The 22,055-nt window shown below is 47.7% G+C and overlaps 1 protein-coding gene across 2 annotated transcripts in view; it reads right to left on the bottom strand.

Moving 5' to 3' along the window:
* The window catches only part of LOC144158899 (uncharacterized), a 78,280-nt gene that overhangs the window by 29,701 nt on the left and 26,524 nt on the right, over positions 1-22,055 (bottom strand). For both annotated transcript variants that reach the window (XM_077690081.1, XM_077690082.1), the window contains exons 4-9: positions 5,368-5,646; positions 3,795-4,232; positions 2,843-2,977; positions 1,946-2,151; positions 792-929; positions 602-696 (exon numbers count right to left, since the gene is read on the bottom strand). In XM_077690081.1, the coding sequence (XP_077546207.1) occupies positions 602-696; positions 792-929; positions 1,946-2,151; positions 2,843-2,977; positions 3,795-4,232; positions 5,368-5,646 (1,291 nt within the window). The remainder of the gene's footprint in view (positions 1-601; positions 697-791; positions 930-1,945; positions 2,152-2,842; positions 2,978-3,794; positions 4,233-5,367; positions 5,647-22,055) is intronic.

The raw sequence follows: 22,055 nt of genomic DNA, 5'->3' as shown, positions 1-22,055 counted from the left end.
CCAAGACCTCCAAATCCAGGCCGTCCAGCGGGTCCTCGTAGCGTTGACCAGGCAGGAGCCCGAGCGACCCGATGACGGGAAGCGAGGCTTGGGCCTGGCGGCGACGGCGAGGGCGACTCCGGCCAAGTCTGAAGTCTTAGTGTAAAGCTTTAACCGCCGGCCCAATAAAAGTTTTTCCAATCCAATCCAATCTTGTCCTGTCCAAATTCAGCTATAGGGCAAGCAATCAGGTTTCAGTTACAACGATGGATTCCAACCTAACCTCCCCAACAGTGTCAAAAATAACTATTCAGCTTGTCTCAATTGATCGGGTTATCTTGTTCCAGGGGTGTGTTGATTTTGTTGTTTTTTGCGGGTTCGACGTAGTTCCAAAATTGGCTGCCGGAACGTTTTAGTTTTAGCAGTGTTTCTTGTGAAATAACTGCTCTTAGATGTTTTGGCTTTCGTTTTTAGATCATTCAGAGCAGAAGTCAGAATATTTATCATTCAGGTTTCTAGCTCTTGAGGGCTGAGGCCAGCTCTGGGTCATCGTAAAGGCCAAAAGTATTCATAGCTTGGTGTGAACACATCCAAAAAGCGGAATCATGTCGTTCAAACGTACTTTTCGACGGCTATTCCATTGGCGTCGCCTTCCTCAATGACACTGTCGTTGAGTGCGAGGAAGTTGCTGATCACGTGGATCATGGCTTGGGCAATCTGGTAAGGGAAGCAGAAGACAAGCTGAATGAATCCAGAAACATTGTCTGCTTGCAGTAAAACCACCTTCAGCACCGCAGCTTGGTAGCGCTTACTTTGATGTCCTTGATGGCGTACTCGACAACAGGCTCAATCTTGTCAGCAAAGCTTTGTAGCTGGTCTGAACGGATGCTGGAGGGGTCATGGGTCAGGAACTCCAGCTCAGACGTGATGTTTTCGGCTGTCTGAAAGCTCTGTGGCCCCGCCAGAGCAAAGATATGGCATATTTTAGATTCCTTCAAAACTAAGATACATACAGAGATGCGACAAGAAGCTCAAGAACGGAGCACAGCATAAGTCAAAGTTACAGTTTTAGTGTGTACCAAAATGAAGCTACGGAAACACTGGCATGAAATCTTGCACTTTAGGCTACTAATTTCTAGCTTCTAAGAATGATCTAGCGTGTGCCTCGTTTATATTTACGGGAACGTATTCTAAAACAGCAATTATACATTACCCTTCTCGATTTCTAGGCAGCGGATTGTTGGAACTACTACATACGTAATTTCTTTTTCTTTCTTGCTCGGGTGTAATTTCGCAAGACAGCATCAGTTTATGCACAACGGGGTTGTACTTTCTTAAGTCTTAAAAATTTGTTGAGTGGTAGAGTCGCGCTTGTCTCTCGCATTTAAGCGCTTCAGATAGCAATCCAACGTATTTCCCATTTTAACGCACTAGGCAGTCCTGACAGCTTCAATGACATGTCACTGGCGTACCTGATTGCATAAGTCCTCCACTGCTTGGCTTTGAGTGTTCTTATCTTAAGTTTGAACTTTAGTACTCAACGTGAAACTGAAGTTACTTGCTACAAGCCTCCGCAGGTGCATATGAAGCCAGCACGTGCAAACTTTGTTGTTAACAAACGAAAGAAGTTGCTGGACTGAATGAGTTCTAGAACGGTAATCAGTGTAATGTGATGAGTGTTTTATGAGCCAGTCATATATTTGTAGCACTTCTGTACAGAATTCAAAAGGAATCGTTGTACGTAGCAGTAAAAATGTGTAATAAATGAAAGGCACTAACAACAATCCCTCAATTACGAAGTTCCAAGTTATGCCTGGTTGTCACACCAAAAGCTTCCTTAGTACCCTTTTCTAGCTCCCTTAGTACTACTTTAGTGCATTTCACACACGCGCATGTTAGTAATTATTTTCTATTCGACAGAGTTCTCATGCGAGCTCGTTATTATAAAATATAAAGAAGAGCTCGCCTTATATCGGCAATGCTGGGCGGACGCCTTCATCCAACCGGTCTGTCCGCTTGCCAGCAGGCGGCACTTCCTTCTCGCGTACTTGTACTCGCTGGCCGGGTTGTACGCACCGTACGGGCACTCGACCTTCGCCACCGAGCCGTGCGCCACGGGCGTCCAGTGGAACACTCCTTTATCGGTCTGCTGGAAGTCTTCGGGGCACGAGTCTGGTATAAAAAAAGGGGGGAAGTTCTGAGAGCAGCACCTCGCTGACAGGAAGTACGGTGTTCACTTCCGAAGGGAAGGAGCTTCGCCATATTTTGTGTGCCTTTTTGCGGTAAGCGCTGTACTATTTTGGTATTTTTAAATGTGTTACGCTGCTGAGTCCAAGGACGTGGGTTCGATCCCAGCCTCGGCGCCTGCTTCTAGGACGAAGGCCAAAAGTTAAAACGCGTCGACGTCTTCTTTCCCGGGAAAGATACCTGGGTGGTGTAAAATAGCCATGAGCACTACACTTTGGCGCGCTCCGTATCCTAGTTGTATCTTCGGTCCGGGAAACTCAAGATTTTGATTTACTTTTTTTGTGTTTGTGTGTAGGCAAAGATTTTCAGATGCGCAGATTTTGTATATACGGTGAAATGTGGCTAATTTTTATTTTATACGTTTTCTGAGGTGTTAGCATGCAGAAGTGCCTCGGGACCGGTTGTCGATAGGGCTTAGTAGAAATGCTGCGTACTTTTCGAAAGGTTTTAGAAACATCTAACGCCAGCAGTACAACGTCGAGCAGTGATGGCCACATTAGTTTTTCTGTGTTAACGTAAATTCTTCTTGTTGCCTATCTAGTGTGCGCAAGTGGGTTGACCTTTGACCTTTGCAGATACTTAAATAGAACTCAACCCTGGCACTGCCTTGACTCACCTCTTTGTTCGCATAGGGCACCTCCGTATCCCGCCGGACAGTGGCAGACAAAGCTGTTAACGCCATCTTCGCAATCGCCGTGGTTTTTGCACGGGCTGGACAGGCATTCGTTGATGTTTTCTTCGCATACACTGCCTGGGAAAAGAAGGTAACAAAACTGGGGGAGGATGGCTGTAACAGAACACAACACTGGTCTTTTGATGTAGCAAGAGTGTGCTTCATTGCGATTTCTTTGGCTTGCTTTCTGTAAAAAAATTAAGTTACTTTTATGAATTCGAAGCATTAACCCTAGCAAAGCAACATTTTTGTCCTTGATGTTCCGGCTTGATAGCTTTAGAACAAGGGTTGTTACATAACACCTACGGACATACGAATTGATCAACCTGAAATACCACAGACAAATTCCTTTCTAAACTGCCCTTTCGGAAAATACTTTCTTAATCTTCCGGCACGCTCCACACGCTGCGTTTGCGGTACCCTACTTAAACCAGAAATCCAAGCTTCCAAACCTGTATAATTCGTTTGTTTTCTCCCTAGTTGTGGCTGTATGTCACTTTGCACAAAACAATCGGTAGCGTGTCAGCATGCTTCGCTGAAAATGACGAGGCAGCGCCATAGCGCTTCTCCTGTCCCTTTTAAGTTACCCGGCTTGCTCCCTCCACCTGCCACCTCTAACCTTCTTCCCTAACCATCTCCTTCCTACCATTCCCCCCTTTCCATTCTATTCCCTCTCCTCTTCACTTCCATTCACTTACACTCTTCCGTCCAGATTCACTACATTCAGCACCCTCGCACGGTGCTTTAGAGGTTGGCTTTCCGTCGTAACGAATTACCTTGCGGCAAAGTGATTTACATGGTGCTTACAGATCTGACGGCGAGCGTCGGCACACAGTGGTAGCGTCTAACATCCAACGTTAGGGGCAAAACATGCTTCGCCTCTCCTCACACGTACCTCCGTACCCGGGTGAGCAGAGGCAGGCGAACTTGACGTCCGACTCGTTGCGGCAGCGGCCGCCGTGAAGGCAGGGCGCGGAGAAGCAGGGGTCGTGCTGGTGGCACGTCTTGCCGTAGTAGCCGTCCACGCAGTGGCACGTGAACATGTGCGACGCGTTAGACGTGCACACGCCGCCGTGCAGACAGGCCGACGGCTTGAGCAGGCACGGGTTGAAGTCGGAGCAGTTTCGGCCCGAGAAGCCAGTGAAGCAGTCGCAGCGGTACTGGCCGTGGCTCGTGTTCACGCAGCTGCCGAACGTCTTGCACGGGTTGTGCGAGCACGGGTCGAAGTGCTCGCACGCCTCTCCGTAGAAGCCCGGCTCGCAGAGGCACCGGAACCCGGGACGCTCGCCCGTGTTCTCGCACGAGCCGTGCTTGCAGACGTTGAGCAAGCAGTCTGCAATTTGATCACAGAATTAGAGCAATTATAAAAACAGCGAACTGAAAATGTGCTTTTGAGTAACTTGACAATGGCCGATTTCAAAAAAAGCAGAATAAATTTTGTGTGCATCGCGCCGGAATCTTTTGCGGACCACCCACTAGCTAGAAGTGGACCAAGTTTTGTAAGTTTAAGACACCTTACGTAAGCCCCATTGTCGACGTAATGGAGAGCCGTACAACACAAAATTCTAACCAGAAGCCTTATTTTATTGGTTCGGAGATATGTGACCTGCTTCTGAAATTAATCTTCTCTCGGGTAAATCGGAAGCAGGTAATGACTCTTGGACGCTATGAGATAAGACTTACAGCAACAATTTCATAGTATAGAATTTCCGGAGTATGTCGCAAATGCTGCAGGTTACCGTCCCTCAAACATGCAATCGCCATTCATCTTCAATTTATTTCTCAGTTACCACATCTTACAACACGGATGACGTCGATTGCAACGCACCGGGCAAACTCAATAACCACCAATGTTTAGAACCAGGTAAACTAGTGATGGCGCCGTAAAAGTTGCTAGAGTTGAATTAAACTCAAAGATATGTACGTTGCTTGGCACTAGTTAACTCACTAGATGCACTAAATACCCCAGAGATAGATACATCAGAGTGTCCCATCTTCCCGCGACATTTATGTTTCAGGACTTTGCGCTGCTCTCAGGTGTTTCCCCCAAATCATTTGGAGACCATCGCCAATCCTGAAGAATTGTTACAAACTCCTGAAATGCCGACACTCGAGCCCACCGGCCCGCCGGCACGCAAGCGGGCACACTGTGTACCCCATCCTGTTCCTCTTCTATTAGCGGCAAAGCCCTTTAGGGTCCGGGCGGCCGGTGTCTCATGTCGTTGTAGTATCATGTGGTCACGGTACTAAAACACCGGGCAATTCGTTTTCTGACGCCTCGCACTAGAACGCTTCGTGCTCCGAAAACGCGAGGCTTACAGAAAAGCTGTGTACATCTAACCCCGAACGGTGTCATCTCCGTGGGCAAAAACTCGAAGGCGCCAAAAATACACTTATAAACTGCAGGCTTCGCCCTACCAAAGTTTAACGTTAGTGGAGATGGCCCGGGATTTTTTGCCCGTACTCACAGTCGATGCGAGTGGCGAAGCGGTCGACGGGGCTGCCGATGCCTTCCTCGCGGTCGTTCCAGGCGTACACTCGGTACTCGTACTCCGTCCACGGTCTCAGCCCGTGCACGGGCACGCACTTGTCCGAGGCGCCTGTGGTGACGTTGACGAAGGAGGTGACGTTCTCGGTCACTGCCCTGTGCTTGACAACGTAACCGGAGACGTTGCCGTACAGGGGCCGCTGCCAGCAGATGCGCACGCTCGTCTCGTTCACCACCATGGCTCGTGTGTTCTGGGGATCTGCGAGAACGAATACACAGAAACAAATTGCATTACGGCCCAACAAGGCTGGACCGTAGTGCGATTCGGCACTACGGCCCAGCCGTCGCTTTGCAGTTCCAAATCGAACCGGACGTAAATGTATTTCCTCCGTGATTGCTGATTTTTTGCTTGAGTTTTTCGCCCAATAAAGGTAACAAGTGAGCTTTGTGATGCTCTTCAGTGGCAATGGTGTCTTAGAAAAAAGAAACTTACCGGCATCAAAAAACTTTTTAATGTCGGCACGCTGGAAGCGTCTCGTATGAGAAATATTTGCAACTTCAATGTGCACCAAAATTGGTTTTACACAGTTGAAATGTAATAAGAAACTCCTAAGCTGACCCACTGGCTGCTTTGACGGTATTCCTGTGATTCGCTAAATAAAGAAAGAAAAAATGCATAACTTTTGTCTTGCTTCCCCGTTTACATTTACATCCGCCGTCGTGATGTAGCCACACACCATTTAGTTTTTCCATCTAGTATTCCGAAACACCGCTCATTCATGATAAAAAAGATTTCCAAAGTCAATATCAAATACTACCATGCATTTAACCGGCACTTCGACCATGAGTATCCGTCTGTGCCATGTCCAGTATCGGTAGTACACATATATCCAGTCCACCCTTCCACCTTAAATTCAACGGTTAAAAACTCACAAATCCACTTTTCTCAGAACGAGACGACGGTGTTCTAGATTTTGGATCCACATTTTATGAACGAAAATGCAGCGAAAAGGCCTGTAAACCTGCATGGCCGAGACGAGTTCCGTAGCGCGTCATCGTATGAAACACAACTCAGCAACGTGGTGGGAAGTGGCCTAACGCACGTGATCCGTTATATTAACAGCCAAGTTGTAGAACAAATCTTAATTTTTCGTGTCCGCAGTTTAAAGTACCAAGAAATTTCTGAGCGCGCGCTCGTGAGCGTGGGCCTCGCGATGACCGCACGTCAGTTAACGAAACCACGAAAATTCCAAGCGCTCGGCTGTGCGTGCATCGCGACGACCGCCCTGCGTCCCCTGGCATGTTTGCAAGCCAAGCGTACCCACTTAGGGAGATTGGCCAAGATTGCGGCGACTACCCAGCAGTTAAAAAGAACAAGAAAATGCCGACCGCTCGTGTGTGCGTGCCTCGCGGTGACCGCCCCTGTCTCTGGTTAACTGGTTTAATAATTGGAAAGGTTGGCAGCTGATATGCCCCAGTCTCCCCGGAGCACGTTTTTCACACCAAGCATACTCACTTAGGAAGATTGGTCAAGATTCCGGCGACCGCCCGACCGATAGGAAAACCAAGAAGCCTAGCGCTCGGGTGTACGGGCCTCACGACGACCGCTAGCATCCCCGGCGTAAGTTTGTCAAGCCAAGCATACCCCGTCAGGGAGATTGGCCATGATTGATCAAAGAAAAACTCCAGCGTTCGCCGTAATCGTGGCAACACTTGGTCGGAACGAGAAAGACACGTCATAGCGTACGCTCCTCCGATGTGATGGCCACTGATTATCACTTCCAAAACAATGAACGAAGCTCACACTTATAGCACCCATGATGGAGTAAAGATCGTTCCGTGTGCTAAGAAGAAGCAAATCGGCTGCAATCGTGGACTGAAACGGTCGTTATGGTCATAAAGGTTGCGTCAGCTTCGCTGCGTTCAAGAGTTACGCGTTAGCGTGAGCTTCCTTCATTTTTTAAGGAATAAGAAGACTGCGCTCTAGGCACCGCCCAAACATGCATAGTGCCATTGAGAAACGCGAGAGTGCTAAGTTGGAATTATTCGGCCGAAGCTACCCTTTATCACGCGCCATTCCACCCCCTCCCCCCCCCCCCCACACACACACACACACAGCGGCAGATTTGGTCATGTGGCCTCGCGCAGCCGTAGAATTCCCACCTATATCGACCAAATTTGTCTGGTCTACAGCCGACTTGCTCACATGGAGATAGTGTAAACTAATATACTCCTTAATTCAATCTCAAAGCTCTAAAATATAGCCCTCAAGGACACTCGATAACACCACTAGCTACATAAAACTCCATATACAATCCAGAAGCTTTCAATTGAATCTCAGTGCTTTCCCATTCAAAACGAGGGAACAGTGCTTAGGTGTCCTCTGATATTTTCTGTGCTTTATCACCGTAACCGCGACCCCAGCTTGGCCCGAGTCCAGAGCTTCCATCCTGTTTTTCGTAAGGAGGAACACTGACCCAGTATTTAAACTATGCGCATGGCCACTCAAAACCAAAAATAAAAGCCGTAACCGTGGGTTGGATGATCTGATGTTCATTGAATCTTCGAGTTTCTTTTAGAGCGTGGGCAGTTAGAATTACTGCGGGACCTGCCGTAAATACAGCAAGCTCTTGGAATGACACAGATGACTCTTATGGCAACAGAAGTGCTTCCCTTTTGAATTGGTATACGAGGGTTTAGAGTACACTTTAAGCTGAGTGCTCCCATGGTCGACATTGCTGTTTTAGCATTCCGCGGTCCCAGTTAGGAGCAGACGGGGCGAGGCGCTCCAGTCACGTCTTATTGAAAAGAAGGAATGAGGGAGAGCTCGGCACGTGGGTGGGAAAGCAAACACAGACATAAAAAATCACCCACGCCGACACGCTCGACACTAAAGCTGCTGCGTGGCGGAAAAACGAGGGGAAATATAATATTTCAACACGCGGTTATTTTTTTTTTTCCAGCGAAGGACATGCCAAAATGACGAAACGGCAGTACTGGAGCCGATGACAAAAAAAGCCAGTTCCTAAGGCAGAAACTCGGGTACTTCCGAATCAAATATTTTTCCAGGAGAGAAAACCTGAAATTGAATTCCCAGTAAAGCCGAGTTAAGCAACCCGGAGGTGGGGCAATTTTTTTCGACCCGAACGAGAGTTTCCGCGAATGAGCACGGACTCCTGGGTAAGTGGTAGATTTCGCGTACGTTGCAAATTCCGAGAAAGAAAGACATGGTAGAATTTAGGTGGTAGATTTTAATGTTCTTTACAGACTACAAAAAGAAACAGGAAAGAATGAAAGAAACTTCTGAAACACTTGCTATGCTTAACGCGAACTATCGAGCGTGCGAGCAGGAAACGAAAAAAAATGTGATTGTATACGGACTGCCCCTGGAAAAAACAGTGGAATAACGTTGATATCAACAATATGGGTCATCCCGTTTGAACACCGTCATAAACTGTGCATTTCGTCCAGTAACACTAACCTATTTTCTGCCTTCTTGATTCAAGAAACAATGAAGAAATGAGATCGTCTATCTCTGGGGATAGCTAAAACGAAAGATGTCTGTTACTTGACGCCAATAATTAAAATCACTTTTGTTCATCTAATCGCATTTGTGTTCACGATAATGTTTTGTATTCGACCCGCATTTTTCTACCCGACTACTTTATTTTTACGGCTCATTGAGCATGTTATGTGCAGTTGTTTGTACCACACTACTGCCTTTTGTGGCCCCGTCTACGCATTAAACCTATGCAATTAAAATAAATTAGAAAATATTTTTAAAACACCTTCTTCCTCTATATACGTCTTCCACATGTATGCATGCACGATTTTGTGTTCGTTCCCTCAATCTGTTCCCGGCTCTAAGGCAATACGACACGCAAAGAGGTTGAATGCCAACAACAGATGTAGCAGTCGTTCTGCCTTACTTCCTTTTTGGTCTTTCGCACGGAATGTTTTTACCAGCCTCCCTTCTCATTCGTAGCAGCTGAAACAACTATGCACTTCCTTCGAATGCTCCCTTATTCAAAACTAGCGCTCTGGAATTGTCAGGTTACGCAAATAGTGGGAACGCAGTAGAGCGTTAGCACGCCAAGTCAATTTGAAAGAAGGTGCAAACGTACAAACGATTTCCGTGCGTTTAAAAGACACAAAGCAAACGGCAAGTGTAGCGGTTGTACCAACGAAATTACGGGGATCGTTGAACCTTTCTCAGAATGTGAGGGCCAAAGCCTAGTTCACGTTCCGTTGATCTGCTGTCGACATTTCTGCTGATCTCCGCAACACCACCCTTCACCCCTGCACCACCCCCCTGGACACCACTTTCTGGCGATCGTTCTGCTCGCTCACGATCGCCACGAGACTCCGTGGGATCTGCTGTTGAAATTTGTGATGACCTTTGCGGCTGCGCCCGTGGCCCCTTTACAATCCCTTTGCACAGTGCCTCGCAAACCTCGTTTTACTGCCTGTCATCGCCACTATCACCCTGTTAGCCCTCGACGGTTCTCCCACCTCACAAGAGAGCTCGTATTGGACGTGCGCAACGGACTACCTCCTTAGCGCTTCTGTCTCCTTCTCCCGCGAGCACTGCGTCACTTTTGTAGCGTAAGCTACACTGGCCGAGGTTGAGCAGTTTCGCGTGGACCTTCAAGGGCCGTGCTGAGCAAGCGCGAGGAGCATTGGATTGGATTGAATTGGATTTGGATTTGGATTGGGTTGGATGAAATTGGGTTTTATTGAATTGGATTGGAAATCCAATCCAGTCGGAGTACGGGTGTGTAGAGAGTTCGGTATGCACATTCGCCGGTCTGCGCATTCCAGAGGAGTGACGTCACAGCCACGGCAGACGCACTGGCGCCGGCGCGTGCCCAGCTGTGCGCCTCATATGCGCAGTAGCCGAGTCTGACGCTGCGTCGGAGCCGCTTCACAGCCGTTTCGCGTGGCTCCTGGAGAGCTGTCCTGCGCATGCGCGAGGAGCAGTGACTGGACTGGACTGGGGCGGACTGGACTGAATTGGACTAGACTGGATTGGAATGGATTGGAAATCGTTTTAGCAGCAGTAAGCATGATAATCAGCTAATCCTAGACAAGCAGGAAACCTAACAATGACCAGCTGAACCTTAGCGCACGCTACGTATTTCCTTGCATAGCCGGGCTAAGCCGCTACTAATTTTTTCGAAGAGCCTTCCGCCGACCATACTACCCCACTGCTGATTCCCGCTTCTGGCGGCCGATTCCAGCATCACGCTCCATGGCTTTTACCACTTCAGCATTTTTTCGACCACGTAATTTCTGCACACCACAATGCCCGTGCTTGAAACTTAAAGATGTCCTTAACGTTCTACCCGGAAAACGATTACCCCGGAGTTTTAATGTAGCCTTTGACATCGGGGTCTTCTCTTTTTTATATAAACAGTGTATGTTGTTTCTTCGGTGAACAAGGCACCATCGAGTCGAAACAGGCAGCGGAGGAAAGTAGTGCTGGTCCTCCCTCAGCACGCTGACATTCTTTCTTAACTCGTCTTAAGAAACGCTACGTCCACCCCTCTCCTCGAAAGGGAAAATGTTCTGCTTCTAGCCACAGCACCCAGAATCTCCTGGATTTAGCCCATCTCCGACGCGAGCGAACAGGTCCGCGCGTCAAACTGTTCATGTTCACATTTACACGAGGTTACTATTCGTACAGCACCAAGCCTTGGGGATGTGTAGAACGCAATTACATCTGTACCTACTCTGGAGATTGCCGAAAGGGGCCCCTCTAAAACGCGTATACCTCTCCCTCCCCTGGCCCTATGAGGCACGAGGTAAATGGAATACACTAGGACGCGTACCGCGAACACGGATTTCGAGACAACTTGCTCGAGACAACCGGCAACTTGCTAGAAAGGCCGCACTGGCTTTCGGCCAATCCACAAGATGGCGCAAGCTGGCCTTCGTATTGCGTTGTCGCGACCTTTGATTGATTGTGGGGTTTAACGCGCCGACGCAACGCAGGCGATGAGGCGCGCCGTAGTGGAGGGCTCCGGATTAATTTTGACCACCTGGAGATCTTTAACGTGCGCCGAAATCTCCTACACACGGGCGTTTTTGCTTTTCGCCTCCATCAGAAAAGCGGCCGCCGCGGCCGGGAATCGAACCCGCGACCTGTTGTCGCGACCTCATTACCAGCAAGAAAACAGTAAGAACCATAACGGAAAAGCCACAAACTCGGCAACGTTTCCCCACAACATTGAACACAAGGACGCTACTGAGCAACAAACTCCGCGTCGAACAATGATGTCGAATTTCCTCGTCGTATCAATTATTTCGGTGCCCCCATACAACGAAAGCCGTGCGGCATGTCTCGCAGGGTCATCATTCATTGCGTCGCAATGACCTTGACCCGCCGGAATGCTACAGTGGCAGTTGTCACGTTACCCCACGTGATCCGCTGCAGCGAGGCGTCGTAGCTGTTTTCGCTCAGAGCTTCACCGCTGTGATGCCACGTGACTTGGAGAGGCTTTTGCCGGCGCTTCATCGGTGCTTGGTTGCTCACTCTCGCCGTGGTCGGCGGGCCAAAACACATTTATCACATTACCGTCCAGTTTGTCACATTACCGTCGAGTCGTATTTGTAAGAAGGATGTAACGGCGTGAAAAGTGTTCATTCTAGAATGGCTGGATAAGTCACGCTAAGAACAGGTTAGCACGGTTACAATTGATGGCGGCCACCGCCCGGGCAAGCGATGCTCTCCAAGGTCGGCTGCTATTACGTGGACATGACGTTAGCAGTACTGGATCCCAGCATCAAAATGGCCGCCGCGGCTCAACCGCATGCATCAGTGTTGTTATTCGGAAGCGTAGCTTATTCAGTGATTTTAAGTTATTCTTCAAGAAGTTTCGCCAGCACGGGTAGACTCCGTAAAAAAAAAAGCTTCTGTCAATTTGAGGAAGCAATCTAAATGGCTGGAAGCGCACTGCATTGTTGATGAACTTCGTTAAGCAGTTCTTTGGCTGATTGTAAGGACAACATTTTTATTCGACAACCACGCACATATGAGTGGTATTTGTTCTTTTATAGCAATAATTCTGCCTGTTTCTTGCGTTTTTTCTGCAGTTCTTATTTTAAAAAGTTACGCAAAATAGGTATGGGTTAAGGAGCACTACGCAAGCACTCCCAGATAACGGATAGTATGCTACCTCTGTCAATCAAAAGAAAAATTTACAACCTGTGCATACCGTCGGTTATGACTTGGCGCCTTACTAAACCACTAGAAAGCAAACTTTGGTCGGCTCAACGGTCCATGGAACGAATAATGTTAGGAGTAACACTCAGGGACAAGGAACGAGCTACCTGGATCATAGAACAAACTATAGTAGAAGTTATCAGAGTTGAATTAAAGAAAAATAAATGGACTTGGGCTGTCCATATAGTGAGGCGAACCGACAACTCGCGGACAATTAGGATAACGGAGTGGATACGAAAACATGGGTCTAGAAGAAGGGGAAAGCCAGTAATCCGTTGGAGGGATTAAATAAGGATATTGGGGGGTAAACTGTGGACCCAAGCAGCGCAGGACAGGAGCAGTTGGAGGTCAATGTGAGAGGCATTCGTCCTTCAGTGGACCTGAGTACTAGGATGATGACGGTGATGATGATTAGATGATGACGATTATGATTATGAGTATGATTATGATTATGGTGGTGGTGGTGGTGGTGGTGGTGGTGGTGGTGGTATTTCAACAACGCCATTTACTTGTCTTAGCATCCGATGTTTTCGGCTGTCGTAGCAGCCGAATGTTAAGTGCAAAAATAAATACAAAATAATTTCGTGCATTTTGGGATTTCGGCATTTTCTATACAGAATGTTTTGGAAACAGCCAGGCGTATACACTTTGCGCCAGAGTGCATTTTCTGCCTTTTACGCTATTGCTTTATTCTCACCCTGAGCCTTACGGCCTCTGGAAGATCACCTGCAGAACACAACTTGCCAACCACATGAAGCAGCAACAGATACAAAAATCAAAGCCCCCTTCTTAAAGGTAGATGGTTTAGCGCGAAGCTTTCTCCTTTACAAAGTGAATAAAAGTCAAAGTGCAAAGCCACCGACAGCGAAACGAACCAAAGAAAAGCTGAACGACGCGATGAGGTGTTTTAGCTCTATTAGGTGATTTGACCCGGATCACGCACCATTTATTGAGTTCGCTGCGTGAACGTTGGCTTTGGATTTTGACTTTGGTTCCGTTCGCATGGAAAGAAGCTTCGTGTTCAGCCGTATTTATTTTATAGACTGGCTTTGTTTTTGTTTTTTTCTTCACGCCCTAACGGAAAGCCGAATGCATATGAATCATTTCCCCACGCGTTTTGTATTTTAATCCTCCCCAACGAGTTGGCTCTCCTGCAGTGCGTTTTTGGTACGGCGCTCGCACTCCGTGAGGCTCGCTTGAAAAAAACAGTGCAAGATAAATCCTGGCCGAAAGATTGGGCGAGTGCCTTAAAGCCTTTCTCAAACGCCGTTCTGAACTACGTTCAACTGGCCTCACCACTACAGTGCGTTTTACCTTTGGCGGACTGTAAACCGCCTCCCTAAACAGCCTATTTTAGCCGGCTTCGGTCTGCAACGCCGTGAACGGAACCAGGATTCATCGAGAAAAGTCTCCCGAAACTTAGGGCCTTATTCTGAGTCCCTCCTCCACTTCATTTGTACCCTAAATTCGACTGAGGGGAGGATTCCGCAATGCTTATGCATGGGGAAATCGATTTCAAGGATCTCCTCTACTGGAGGCTCGAGTGGAGAAAGGACTCAGAATACCAGGGAGAAAGGTTGGCGTTGACTTTGCTTATTTTTATTTTTTGGTCCGAGCAGTGCTCTTAAATTGCCAGACGACTTACGTCCTTTCTTGTTGAGACTGCAGGCTTCCCTGAGCTGTGTTCAATAAGGAGCGTCGTCTGCTGCGCTGCGATTAATTTTTTAAAGCGAAGCTTTCTATATCCGCTCGTACCTTATGTCCCGTCGAAAATGCACGGCAGGCAAGGCAACTTTCGCTGACGATGATGACGTTGGGGGTGGAGTGAAAGAAAAAGTGCTTCTTGTAGTCGGAATAAAATCTGGGTACCGTGCGTTGTGAAACCAATGTCTATCCGAATCCACCATTCCGACAATGCAAAAGCCCCTTGAATTCGGAGAGGGGTTCAAGGACGTGAAAAATTAGACAGAAATAACATGTACCCCTCCGTCCAAGGACAACAGCGACGGTTGAACGCGGATCGTTCTTCGGGTTAAATCAAACGGCGAAGAGTCAAAGTCAAAGCTAAACGATTCGAAGTCCAAACTCAGCCGACGACCAAGGAGTACTCAGAAGAAAACCTCGCGTTTAACAATTGACGTCGTTAGACGGACGGTCGCACGATTATTGTACATTTTATTATTTTACGCGCGTCTATATTTTGAAATACCCCTTATACAGCGTTTCCATTGCTGCCAAAAATATCCCTAATCGTGTCTTTTTTTTAACGCTGGAACGCTTTTTTACCGTTTTCGTTTTGCACATTCGCCGGTCTGCGTATTCTAGTGGAGTGACGTCATAGCCGCGGCAGACGCACTGATGCCCGCGCGTGCCCAGCTGTGCGCCTCCGTTGCGTAGCAGCCAAGTCTGACGGTGCACCGGAGCCGCTTGGTAGCCGTTTCGCGTGGCTGCTGGAGAGCCGTGCTGCGCATGTGCGAGGAGCAGTGACTGGACTGGACTGGACCGGACTGGACTGGATTGAATTTCACTGGACTGGACTGGATTGTACGGGGTTGGATTGGAAATCGTTTTAGCAGCAGTAAGCATGATAATCAGCTAATTCTAGACAACCAGAAAACGTAAGAATAACCAGCTGAACATTAGCTCACGCTACGGATATACACTGGCATAGCCGAGCCTAGCCACTGCTAATTTTTTTTTAGATAGTGCCACTTGTCAATACCCTGCTTCTTATCTCTGCCGGAGCAGTTTCAGTTCACAAAACACGCGAGGCAACGATCCATACTGCTCAATACCTGGTTCCCCTGATTTATCGATAAATGTGCCCACAAAAAGACGGGGACAAATCGGCAAGATAATTGAGAACTCAAGTACATTTTCCCGCACCACGGAACAGAAAAAAAAACAGGTTTAACGGTTTTAAAATCTATTCCCATCCACCCAACTTGGGCGCTGTTTACACTGTGGAACTCTCATCGCTGTTTTGTTTACCTACTACGAGACTTGTATTGGCAAAAGACGCTTGTGCGGTAGTTTTTTTTTATTTTTTTGCTTCGTGCTCGGCTTTTTACACCTGCGCGCAACCCGCAGATGATTTGTTGCATTAAAATTTCGTCTGCTATACGGGACACACCTCCTTCTACAGTTCTTTGCTGACAACTTCACGCTCTGCTTGCAGTAACACCCACGCCCTCTTACGGTGATTATCTCATTTGCAATTCGACGAAGCCGGTCTTCTACAGGGAATCGGTTCCGGCATTAGACAGGAAGCTGCCGAAAACTTGGAAAGGAGTAACTTTCTGTTTAAATATAAAGAAAAGGAATGAGGAAAACATTTTGTGTACTCTGTTGTCACACATCGATGGTCAGGTGAAGTCATGGGTTCTAAAAAGTGTGGCCGGCAATGGGTACGCCTGGGCATAAAACTAGGTGGACCAGAATTGACATTAACCGGCGTCACCTGCTGCCTTGCCTGTCACCCATTGTAAAACAACGATAAGAACACAGAATACACGTTGCCATAGAAGGAAGCGTCAAGTGCTTCTATAACGTCTTTTTTACAGCGAAGCTGTGTGTGCCTAGGGCAAACCGTGTGCGTGTCCGCGAGCCGAAAATCCTCTGAGATGGAATGCGCATGCGCAAAGCAGACCAAGCGGCCATAAGCGTCCTTCAGCAAGGAACGTAAGTTTCGTAGTGCACTGATAGCTTCTGCCATAATTGTCTTGGTTACACACGCATGCGAGTTTTAAAGTATTGTTTGCAGTAGACATTACGTTTTTTTTCAAGCGTGCTGCTGTTGCTTTACCTTACTGTATTGATTCATCATATCATAATCAGATTTATTTCCAGTTTTACATCGCAAGGCAAAACTGCGGTAATTAAGGCCATAGGTGGTGGAACGCCTGACGGAGACCAACCGTTTCTGATGTCTGTGGGTCATTTTCTTCTGCCCCGCGCCTTCGATGTGTAATAATTCGGTCTAGAAGTTCCATGGGGATACTGTGATGTATGATGAATTTATAGGAAAGAAAGCTTGTTCAGCAGCTCTAAAGTTTACAGAATGCCGCGGACGAAAAGTATTTTGATTACCGAAACATTTATCACTGGGGCATCAATTGTAACAATTCGTGAAAACGCAGCGCAGAAAAATGAACTTATTTAGCAACTAATATATAAGAACCGCACGAACAAGCCCTAGATCTTTGAGCTAAGCACGCAATTTCAAAATATCCCGGAAGAAAAAATAGCTCGGAGCTCTGGTTACTTGTCGGCTGCCACGCATAACCTTCACTCGCTTGGAATCATGGCGGGAGAGTAAAAAGAAAAAAGAGCTTCCTTGGCTCATAAGACAAAAATTTTGCTTCCAAGAAAGACTAAAGACTAGGAAAAAGGACGATCCAACGTGCCCGGCATCTTCGAGATCACGACAAGACACGAAGAAATAAAAACAAAAAAATGAAAGAAATAACACGCCGCACCGAAGCAACCTGCTTTCACGAGGGGAAACTGGGCTGTTCGGAAGATGATGAAAGGCGGCCAGAAGCGACTGCTACTGGCAGAATCCATCACGGCAGGTTTAGAGTTCTTCCGCCTTTTGAAGTGTCCTCGCGTCGGCAGGAAAGATGACGGTGACGACGGGATATAGAAAAATAAGGTAGAAAACGTAGGAAGAGGGAAAGAAGGAGCATAAAAGAGGGAAAATGTGGAAGATGAGGCAGTAAAGCGTTGTTTGGGAAGACATCAATGGAGCGTTTTCCATCGGATGGAGATGGAAGAGGGGGGATAATGCCGATACGCAGAGACGAGGCCACGGCGACCTCGAAGGGAGCCGGGAAGTCAACAAGGCACTCTTCAAGGGGATTTAGAAAAGGGTTAGACAGGCGATGGCGGGAACGTTAGGATACCGAAATGTGTACTCGCTTCGTCGAAGCCCTCCAATCACTGTAGGCGAAGAGTTCGTTTATTCTTCTGCTGTTGGGTGGCGGCGGGTACATTAGGTTTTATGACATATAGCGAAAAAACAGAAGGGGTGAATAGCTCAAGAGGAGAGATTGGGTTGCCTTTCCCCCTATGTATGCACTTCTCTTGTAGCGCACAATTTTGACGGAAGAGCAGCCGCACTTGCTTGCGACACGATCGCTTAGCAGACTTGTCGTTTATCAATCAATGCGCTTGACGAGATCACATGGGCCCGAGAACGACGACACTGACTGTGCGTGTTTAGTCCATCATTGCTGTAAAATAATACAGACAGATCAGAAAATGCCGGCAGTCTTTTGCGTCAGTAGAGAAAGGTGACTGCACTGAGGGGGAAGAGTTTGTACAAAGCCGTTGAATAAAAAATGAAGCAGAGGAGAACCGTGCTGTTTTCAATATTCAGAGTAGGGGGAGTGCTCGTAACCAATAAATCCTACTGTCCTAACTCACATACTGTCTCGATGCCAAAGTTTATTTGGCAGTAACGATAAAAGGTAGTGTAATGCGGCATTTACGGTGGTTTATTACCGAACAGCCGAAGCGGTGAATTATTCCCTATTTGTCAATTGTGTTCCAACAAGCTCATTCATTAGCCTAGACCGCAATAGATGGTAACAGCACCACCGGTGCTACTTCTGCTCAATCTACGAACCGTTTCCAGAACGTATTGTTTTTTAGTGTACCAAATTTCAGGCAAATCATCATAGTTTGTAGCTTTGATCAGCATTCCGCTATTTCGCCTGTTGTTTTTCTTCTTACTACAAGCTTAAAATATACTGAATCTATGAGGGTAAGTCCTCTAGCCTTCGTAGAATACAAGAATACACATTCCAACAGGAGCTGACTGAGTTCCACACAATCAGCTCTGGAATTAAGGAAAATGGGGTTTTTATTGTATAGGGGCTCTGAAGAATGGGTTACATTCCCCCTCGTTGGGAAACACATATTATTTTAACTGTTTTATTCCGGTTACTAGCAAAGGCCCACGACGCCGTGAACGGTGGCCCCAAATACGCCAAAGGTGGCGGGAATTCATTTGCACAAACAAAGGCCCAGGAACGCAAACATATTAGGTCGGGCGTCAACAATCAGCAATGGCTAATGCCGACCTCTCCCGCTCTTCCTAATCCAGCCGAGCTTACTTTATCTATCTTGCCTTTTTAACAGAAGCGGCATATATTTTCTCGAAAAACGTTATGGAGGCAAGAATCGGAGCCAATATGGAACAAGGAAGGAAACAGCAAGGGGGCCGATAATACTACAAATCCATGAAGAATGGCATGTCGGAAATGCAGCGTGAAGCAGACACTTTTTGTCACCGCCTCCGAACATTCTTATTTGGGAAGGTTCGAGAACAGACCGTGCCTTAGGACTGCGTATTGAGCAATCAGTATGAAAAGGACTATAAAGAAAAGGTCACAGGGCACCTCACAAGTTTCGCGACGTTTAAACGTGGCGGCTTAGGAGCCGCGTCAGTTATTCTTGGCTGTTCATCTATCTGGCTTTCTCGGGAGGAACTCTTCACTTCAGGCGAATGAACTGTGGGGACGCGGATCACGGAAGCCGAACCCACGCATGTTCCGCATAGTGCGGATCAATCTCGTCTCGTTCAATATAGCGCTTTGTGTTTCGCAGAAGAGGGATTGGACTCGTGGTTGTCTCAGTTTCTGGTCAACTTTTGCTTTATTCCTTATTTTCGTTTTTGACAGCAGATCTGTGTAAGCTTGAGCTTACTTCGTTGGCGTTTGTAAAAAAAATACCAAGAAATAACACACTGACGATTATTACATTCCCTGAAGCGAAATTTGTGCGCAGCGCAAATTGCAGTCTTCTCGGTCACGGCGCATAGCTGACGCATCTCAGGAAATGATAGCGTGATAAGAGAACGCGCGGCGGTGCACGATACCCTGCCGTTATCTCGCAGCGCGTCGCCGCCACCGGCGAGAATGTTGTTGCAAATCGTGTTTGAACGTCCCGCGCTAATGTCGCATGCTTCGGATGAGCCACAAGCGGAGTAGCGGCGCATGGCAAAAGTGTGAGGTGGCGGCAGTGAGAGGATGACGCCATACCAGCGTGTGCCGCCCTCCCCCTCACACTTTCGCCATACGCTCGGATGAGCGTCGTGTGCGGTCTCGGCATACTGCCCTACCCTCACACTTTCGACACACTTTCCTACGCTTGGTTACAACGCCGTCATAGTGGACATCGCCATCGCCGCCGCGAAACCACAGCAGAGGCGGCCAAAGTGCTGCGCAGCTCCCTCGGTGCGAGGCGCCCGGCACGACCTCCTTGCACTTGCTTTAGCACAAAATAACGATGAACGTGAGCGTCCGCATCGTGAAAAGTGCCGCACGTCGTTCAGGAATGCGCGTGGTCTTGCGCCGCATGAGGAGCTCCCGCCTTTGTCGTCGCCGTCGTGTAGCTACATGGGCGCCACGGGTCCTGCGCGCCGAAGACGACGAGGGCGATTCTGTCACGCCATCTCTTTAGAATATGGAGACGGCCACCGGATTAACTGACGAAGAAGTGGACGTCTACCGAGGAGGAACGAGGGACCCAGGTTTGAATGCGCCTAAGGGAGGTGTTTTTTTTTTTCTTTCACTTCGGCGTTTTCGCGTTACAGACGCCACAGTGGCAACACTAAAACGTCGCTTGAAAACTTTCAGCGTTGTCGCCCCGCTACGCTCTCAAGGCACCTCATGGCTCGATGGCTCAGGAGGAGACGAGAATTGAAGAGTTCGAGGTTTGCTCTGTTTTACGCTGAAGCTTTCTCACGTACCAACCGGGCTGACTATTTAGCGTCTCCCATTGGGATTTCAGTATATGATGACTAGTCTCGCTTATATCAGAGAACCGGCGCCGTCTGCGGGGTCATCAAACTACACAGCAGCTGGCCCCCAGGCCAACGCTTTGTGTAAATGATTTCTCTTGGCAGCCGTGGCGTGGTTCGTGCCATTCTTGAGTCCCACAAATGCGGCAATATTCACACCGACTACCAGCGTACTTGTCTCCAGTCTCCTCGCGACCCACGGCATTTGTTCTCTTCTAACCTTCTGAACAAATTCAATTTATTCAGCCCCTTTTACCTCCTGCCTTTTGTTGCTGTAATCCGATTTCCAATTTCCCAGTTGCAACGAGCCGAAGAAACGGAGCGCGCATCCCCACAAGGATCGCGCATAAACAATCTCGAGGTAACGGGATCAGTGAAAGCCTTTGTGCCGTGCCAGCGAGATATCCTACGCTGAAAGTTCACGAGAACCTTATCCCGGTCTTGTTTCTCGCACACACCCGAGTAAAAGACAATCGGTGGCCGTCCCACTTTTCAAGACGATAGTCTTTCTTGAGCTACTTAAACCCAGAAATTTTGGTCTGTCTGTATGTCTGTCTGTCTGTCTGTGACTCGATTCAGCCACCCACCCAAAGTGAACGGAGGTCTGCGCAATAGTGTTATATACTCACAGCCAAATCTAAACGTCCAAGTCCGGTTTATGTCTTCATACTTGTCAACATTGTTGAACAAGAACAAGACATTACGCAAATATAAGACAACAAATATAATACATAAGTGATGCTTGTAGTGCTCCTTTATAAAAAAAAATCATAGATGCTTGATTTTTGCGAAATTAAATACTCCATCCGCTGCAGAAAAAAAAATCATTTTGCCGTCGCCTGCTGTCGCCCGCGCCACTATAGCTTCCGGCGGCATTTTAAGAAATCAAGCGGCAACAGTTACGAAAGGTTCCACTAGATATGTTCCACGTTCTGCTTTGAACACACGTTGACTAGGGCAACGCGGTTGTATAAACGTTGAAGTATGGCGCCTCGATTCAGGCGCGTCTCCGCCGTACGGCCGCGCTAGCATCAAGGCAACTTGCCTGGAGCAGTGGAAAGCGGTAAATTTAAATCGTCTTGAGCAAACCTTTAGCGTGTTTACCTTAAGAGGAGCGTGACGGAATAGGAACAGCATGAGAGGTGAGAGGGAAAGCGAAGGGAGGCAGTTACTTGTCAAATCTCGACCGACTATCGTCTTTTGTCGACATTTGCAACGAAAGAAGCAGAAAGGAGCCAGTTTTTCCTTCGAATATCCACGCACCACATAACACAGGCTCTGTCTCATTTTCATTTCATTTCGAACCCCCACGGTACCAGCGTAATCGTATACCGGCGTAATCCCGTGATCCTTCATTTATAATACGATATACTAGCGTTACGCGAGGTGGGAATTCAGCGTTTTGGCAACGTTGGGGAGTAAGACGTCTCGTCCTTAACTACGGATCTTGGCAAACTCGATAATAAATAATTCATGTGAGGACAAATACAGCTGAACAGGTTACGGAATGAACTACACACTTCTGTTTTCCTCCAGTTACCACAGGAGACCGGCCGCAGACAACGAAGTATGCCGTACAAATAAACTAGAGAACCACTGTTACGCCTAGTGACTCGTCTGCTCGTTGATTCTCGTA

Source organism: Haemaphysalis longicornis, unplaced genomic scaffold (genome assembly GCF_048455015.1).
Source record: "Haemaphysalis longicornis isolate Haplotype H1 unplaced genomic scaffold, Haemaphysalis longicornis Haplotype H1 scaffold_10, whole genome shotgun sequence".
In the NCBI taxonomy this organism is placed as follows: Eukaryota; Metazoa; Arthropoda; class Arachnida; order Ixodida; family Ixodidae; genus Haemaphysalis; species Haemaphysalis longicornis.
Note: the sequence above shows the minus strand (reverse complement) of the source record. Positions and strands in the feature narration are given on the sequence as shown.